Here is a 7,500-nt window from a genome sequence, read left to right as displayed (position 1 = left end):
CGTCTGAAACATATCCCGACATTCATAAACTGTGTGAATATATAATTACCACTGTACGACGAATCTGTGTTAAATGTACGTGTCAATAGTTGAAATGAAATGTGTAGTTTTTTTTTCATCAGGTTCAGCCAACGGCCAGATTTAACTTGTAGTTTTCTTTAATCATATATATGTTTCAGACCAAAAAGCAAGTGTTTAATAGAATCACTCCCTCAAGAAAAATATGGGATGGTGTTTACCCTCCTACTGGTGCTGAAGGATAACTCCTCCCTCCCTCCACTTGTTTTTGTCCATGTTCGGAGTCTCACCCCCCCCCCACCCACATACATGTATTGTATAGTTTTTATTTCAACTATTTCTATATAGCGCTTTCCTGTGCTCACAGCGCTTTACAATTATTACCCCTTGCTCGGATCACAACGGCACAACGACCCTTTATTCCTCCACAACTCCACGGGGAGCATACCATCCATTGCAGCGTAGGATTAAAGCATTCACATTGCAACCTCTATCCTACCAGGCCCCAATTATACAGCTGGGTTGACCGAGGCACAGTCGTGGTTCAAATGTGGCCCACGGACTTTAGCAAATCAAAAAAACGGCAGTGATGGGGCTCCAAGCCGGCCTCGATAACCATTTGTCCATCATGACTCCACGTATGTATGTATGTATGTATGTATGTATGTATGTATGTATGTATGTATGTATGTATGTATGTATGTGTGTGTGTGTATGTATGTATGTATGTATGTATGTCTGTCTGTCTGTCTGTATGTATGTATATCTGTCTGTCTGTCTGTCTGTATATATATATATATATATATATATATATATATATATATATGTGTGTGTGTGTGTGTGTGTGTGTGTGTGTGTGTGTGTATGTGTGTGCGTGCGTGCATGCATGTGTTGGTTTGTGGTTGGTTGGGTGGGTGGGTGTTTTGTGTGCACACATGCATGTATGTATGGACGTATGTGTAGTGTAATCACTATCTTCTCCCGACTATTACGTTGTAAGACATTCTGAAATCGTTGTATTTTTGAAAACAATAAATTGAAAACTGATATCATTATTTGAAGTCACCTAAGTAGCCTAACTCCAGGCACTTTAGTTGGAAAGAACGCGGAGGCGTAATTACACCCACACATCCACACACCCACACATCACAGCAAAATCATAATACGAGTGACAACATATTGTTTAAGAAACATAATAATAAGTTTGAAAGTTTTATTCAAAATAAGACGTGGAGAATAATTTAATCGTTGGTAATTTACCGGTACATTAGTGAACTTCACCATGGGTCTGGATACAGTCGAGAGAAATCGAGGGAAATATGGGTCCCAATTGCAATGTATGCGACGCACATAAATGCACCACTCCAAATGCGTGGGTTTACCCTCTCCTCATTACTGATAGCATAATTAGTTTCCTGGTAAATCTGACTGGTCAAGGGGCCAGGCTACTACTGCTTCGGTGAAGTGAAACAGTTTAAGAGCGTATTATAACGAAGCACTAGTGCATCGCAATATTACCAAGGAAAAGGGTAATTATATTCACAGCAACTGACACTGACAAACTTTCGACTCTCTACAGCGACTACAATGACAGTTCAGAGGTCACCCAAGAATGTTCTATTCGTTGCTGTTTATTCAAGAACAAGGGAAGGGGTCAAAATGTCAGTGTTTTGACTCATCAGTCGGCTGACTTGCAAGCACACTCGTGAGTGTGTGTGAAATATATACCTCGTGTATCCGGATATCTTATAGAAGGGTCACAACCTGAGTTTATTTGGTTTGGGGCGCAAGCTTTGGGACGTATTTAACAGGTACTCTAATTATTGTACTTACTGAATTTAACCTGACCACCACTTGCAATAGACTGAAGTCAACCTGGTATTACATATATGTAACTTCAAATGAACCAATGTCATAATTTGTCATACATACAAAAAATATTGAGATTTTCCTCATGCAGTCAACTGTGCTAACAATACGAGAAGACAACTGTAATGTTATAGCAGACATGCATTAACATTAACATTATACTAGAGAAGTTTAATCAGGATAATATTTGATTATTTCACTTGAGTAAAAAACTTACAAACTCAGCTTGTGTGATTTTAATAACAAAATAATTTTACTACACATAGGTAGAAGGAGACACATTTTGAACGTGTGATAACAATTATTTGTGTTTCTCCGCGACGTTGAAAAATATGTTAGTACCAAACTACATAAAGGTCTTTATATTGAATAGAGTTTCAATTAGGGGCACAGTTGATTACTTCTCTCACAATACACGGCGTTTTCTGTTACTCGGTACACGAACAAAATATCAGCACTAATAGGACGCACGCACATGCATTGTTACATATTTTATCTGGTGACAGAGTTAGGCCAGAAAAAAAAAGCTGTTCAACCTACCCATATTTTTGGCATTTCAATTTTTTTTTTTTGGTGATGGTCAAAATATCCTCATGCTGGCTTTGCATGTCACATGATGTCAGTGAAATGCACACTTTGTTTCAAAATTAAGGGAATTTCTTTATATTTTCTGAATAGTACATGTAACAATATACATTTGAGTCAATTCCAAATTATGTACTATCAGTGGTTTACTTGGCTCTGATGATGCATACAAGCATGAATTGAGATAAAATTAAACTGTTGCATATCCAATATTCACTAAACGAAATGAGCAAAACTTTATGACCATGGGAAGGGTAGTCATTGGGCCATCAAAAGTCTGATAGTCTGAAAGTCTTCAAATGTTTTACTCTTTCTTTATTCATGATTTTTTTGGAATCAAATTAAAGTTCAGAAGAAGTCATTTACCACATCTGCAAAATATCTTTCAGCTTTGCCACAACATGATGCACTTCATAGCCAGATAAAATGTACTGCATGTCATAACTGTCTCTCAATTCTGGTATTTTAAAACCACATTCAAGCTTTGTAAGATTTTAAATTATGTTTTTTAGTCCCCACCGGACGAAGTCCGGGACGGGGACTTATGGATTGGGTTCCATCTGTCCGTCCGTCCGTCCGTCCGTCCGTCCACAGCCATTTCTTGGAGATGCCTGGACCGATTTTTTTCAAGCTTGGTACAGGAGCAACATACGATGGCATACATATGCACGTCAATTTGTTTCATGATACAATCCAATATGGTCACCTAGCAGCCATTTTGTTTGCGATTTTTATATGTCCAAAGCCATAACTCAGACATGCTTGAACAGATCTCATTCAAAGTTGGTATTAGGACAGTGTTTTATGACATACATGTGCATATCCATTTTCGTAGAATATGGCTGCCTGGCAGCTATTTTGTTTGTGAATTTTCCATGTCCAAAGCCATAACTCAGACATGCTTGAACAGATCTCATTCAAAGTTGGTATTAGGACAGTGTTCTATGACATACATGTGCATATCCATTTTCGTAGTGATACGATCCAATATGGCTGCCTGGCAGCTATTTTGTTTGTGAATTTTCCATGTCCAAAGCCATAACTCAGACATGCTTGAACAGATCTCATTCAAAGTTGGTATTAGGACAGTGTTCTATGACATACATGTGCACATTCATTGTTGTTGTGATACAATCCAATATGGCCGCCTGGCAGCCATTTTGTTTGCGATTTCTCTATGTCCAAAGCCATAACTCAGACATGCTTGAACAGATCACATTCAAAGTTGGTATTAGGACAGTGTTCTATGACATACATGTGCATATCCATTTTCATCGTGATATGATCCCCCATGCCCGACCAATCCTTTATTGTTGTAGGCATGTTCCATGTCCAACAAGTAGACACAACATATCTAAGTCTGTTTGATTTAGGTTCACAAGTGTTGTTGCATGATCAGCAGAGTAGTGAGAATTCCTTAAAACCCAATCATAGCGGGGACTATGTCATTCTCAATGACTTGTTTGATATTTTGTGCCTCTAAATGGCCTCCTATATTGTCTTATTTTCAAAAAAGTTTGCATTTTTGAGGATGTATCCTTCCAATCAGTAGCAATCATGGTAATAATTGTCTTTCTCCCAAAACAAGATGGAAGGTGGCTGACTAAGTACCTCCCTTCATAGGTCAGAGCTAATTATGAGACATCTCCTTACAAGTATCCATGTGAAATGCACATCCTTTGTCAAGTAATATCATTTGGACTGTTATTGTAGCTGATTATCACTTATTTTTAATGCATCATTGTACCTGTGCTACCAAATATAATTTTATATCTCCTCTATAGTGTAGGTGACAGAAGGAGTGGTTAAAGTAATTCTGGCATTTCATTTAGCATGTCTTATAATATTTTGAGAGGAGCTACAAAATTTGTTTAACCGTAAATTGTGCACATTTCCTAACTAGAGCTGATGGAAATCAATTGCCATACAGACAAATTGCAAGAGATAAAATCAAAATGAATGAATAAGTACAATGTAAACTCAACTTCAAATGTTTTGCCATCATTACATGTGGTTTGTTTTTACATCCTTTGTAAAAAAAAAAAAAAAAAAAAAAAAAAATCGACCTACCTACCCAATGTGTCGGGTTATGTTGCCCGTTGAACAGCTTTTTTTTTTTTTTTTTTTTGGCCTTAGTTTCTTTCTTTTTTCATCCCATAGTGACTCGGTTTGCATTCACAATGAGATAAACTGTATCATTGTATATGGTTGGCATTATCAGTATCTATAATCTGTAGCAAAAAACTGTTGAGTGAGATCCAAAAAACAAGAAAAAGAAAAAAAAACAAACAAGAAAATTGAAACTATAATCACTATGATTTGGTAGTAACTGTTCATTCATATTATTTCTGGTTTTCCGTTGAAATCGATTCTAAAATAATCAAACAAATAAATAAACAAGCAAACAAAACAAACAAACAAACAAACAAACAAACAGAACAAACATACATGTACATACATACATACATACATACATACATACATACATACATACATACATACATACATATACAAACAAACAAAGCCAAATAAAAATAAATAAATAAATAAATAAATAAATAAATAAATAAATAAATAAATAGGCTTTTACGAATTATTTTCATTTTAGTAGTCGGGGTCAACCTCCAGTTAGATTTGCTCAAGTTGAATACGAATACGGGACTAAAAAAGTACCAGCATACGACGCAAAATGTCAGCAGACTATACTATTAGTCTACTCGGGTGTCGCCCGAGATCTATGCCATCAGTTCACTGACACCCTTCTTATTCAACAACATAACCGTCATGATTCTACATACAAAACGATTCCTTACGTCGCAAATTCTCACATTGTTAAACAAACTCGAGTGAGCCTCAAATAACAATGTCTTTTACAAACCACACATCACTCCAAATTCATCTAAAGCCATGCATAAGCACGGTTCTGTATTGTACAATATTCACACGTTGGCTTACAATGCAGTGTACATCTTGTTTTACCTACTTTGGGCGATGGCTTATGAAATGGACTGTAAAACCCCCTGAACGTCAGCATACGACTTTAGCATTGAGTCACGTGACATGCACTGACTACATATTTTTTATTCAGACAAATTAATCATTCTATTGTTAATCCGATACATTTCTGTTCGGCACAAAGCCGAAGTGATATCGAAAATACTCGAGAATTTTTATGGATTACTATCTCTGGGAAGAACTTGAACACTCCAAATACTACCATCGATATCTCCCTTGATTCATTGCAACATGATATGTACACTGTATACTACAAGTTATGGCTTTACTTTGAACAACATCCTGTACTACGTATACATTTAGTACGAGCGACCAAATACACAGATACAGCCAAGATCGGGGTTGTACGGAAAGTGTAGTGTACACAACATCATTGTAATGGAAACGTCCTTTAGTTTTTCCCTTTCAAATCGCCACTAAGTTAGTGAGTGGCAGGGCGCCGACTTATTGGGTCTGTAATATTTTAAAGACTGTTATTGCAACATTGTATTACTGTTTGTGATAACATTTTATTCTTGAGTCAAAAAAAATGTTGATATCAAATCTCCTCCTCTCATGATCTGTTTACCAAACACATGAACCTTGACTTGTGGGCGAGGTTGGGTGACTTATTAGTGAATATATGAGTGATACACTGTAACACTTGTCTCACAATGATTGATACATGTGAAAACGGTTCCACTAAGCGGTATACTCAAAGGGAAAAAATGGTGATTGGTTCAAATATATTAGCTGGGTCTATTAGCTGGGATGTGAAAAACATATTTTGTTTATTAGTACTGTCATTCAAAGTCTCGATCATCATCATCATCATCATCATCATCATCATCATCATCATCATCATCATCATCATCATCAAGGTGTGACGTCTAATGACGTGGTGTAATGCTTGCAGAATAGCGGAAGTGGCCCGTGAGCACCTCGGTAGCTGGGTTTAATTCACCACCCCATGAAACCACGTACACATAGATCGTAGAATATTCCTGGTGTTCAGTATTAATAGACACTATATTACTGGGTAGTTGTTTCCCGTTGAAACCAATGTTGGGAGTTCCAGCGTTACATCCAGGGTTATCACAGATATACTGGGTAAAGGTACTTGTTGGGTCTGTACCGAAAACAATGGATGTAATATCGTAGGAAGGTGTGGTTCCCGCGTCTGGACAGAAAGAGACATCTAACAGCACGTGGTCGTGGTACTTCAGTGATTGATCAGTAGAGACCTCAGCTATCTGCTTTAGATATATTATACCGCCATTTCGCTTTATCGGGAATCTTACTGGCTCGTAACCTGGTTTCAAAATGTCCATTACTTCACTTTTTTGACCCTATAATATCCAATGAGTTGGTAATTAGCGCTTAAACTATTACATAGAAAACATCGTTTCTTACATTGAAAAAGTAATATGTAAAAGCATGTATGATTTGTACAAAACACATTACATATGCTCAATATTATACCAATGTGCGCTTACATGCATACACTTTCCGTAATAGTTTAGAAATGGCAGCCGAGGCCATAGCATCCGTTTCAAGCTTTGAAATAATTAAATTTGACCGGGATATATTTACTGACAATTCCGTTTGATACAACAACACAGCTATGCAATATTTCAATAGCAAGATCGCATTTTCCCCTTCATTTAGTCTAAATGAAATAAACCATTGAAATGTATTGCAACTACATGCAGACATTCGGGCACCAATGTTTTTCTTGGTATCAAACACCCTAGGAAGAGCGTGTAAAATGGTATTTGCGGAGTTGATGTATGTATGGTGGCATGTGTAGTTCATTTCACTTAGACAAAATGTAGCAAGAAACCAGACTCATTCAATCTTGTTGTCTTAAAACGTAGCATGTCCAGTTTCTTGTTGGTTTCTGCGTGGTTGTATCAAACAGAAAAGCTGAATGGTGTTGTGAAATTCATTGTATTATATATAAATGTAAAGCTGAATGGTGAAGCTGTCTATTTTAAAGAGTAATTCACATAATTAATAACTTTAGCAATAAGA

General features: G+C 36.8%; 1 protein-coding gene across 1 annotated transcript in view; it reads right to left on the bottom strand.

Moving 5' to 3' along the window:
• Positions 1-5,394: 5,394 nt before the first annotated feature.
• The window catches only part of LOC144440119 (uncharacterized), a 5,669-nt gene continuing 3,563 nt past the window's right edge, over positions 5,395-7,500 (bottom strand). The window contains exon 4 of the mRNA XM_078129380.1: positions 5,395-6,815. Coding sequence (XP_077985506.1) covers positions 6,357-6,815 — 459 coding nt within the window. The 3' untranslated portion in view covers positions 5,395-6,356. The remainder of the gene's footprint in view (positions 6,816-7,500) is intronic.

The sequence above is a fragment of the Glandiceps talaboti genome, chromosome 9, assembly GCF_964340395.1.
Source record: "Glandiceps talaboti chromosome 9, keGlaTala1.1, whole genome shotgun sequence".
In the NCBI taxonomy this organism is placed as follows: Eukaryota; Metazoa; Hemichordata; class Enteropneusta; family Spengelidae; genus Glandiceps; species Glandiceps talaboti.
The sequence above is the reverse complement of the archived record's forward strand: the minus strand, read 5'-3'. Positions and strand labels throughout refer to the sequence as shown.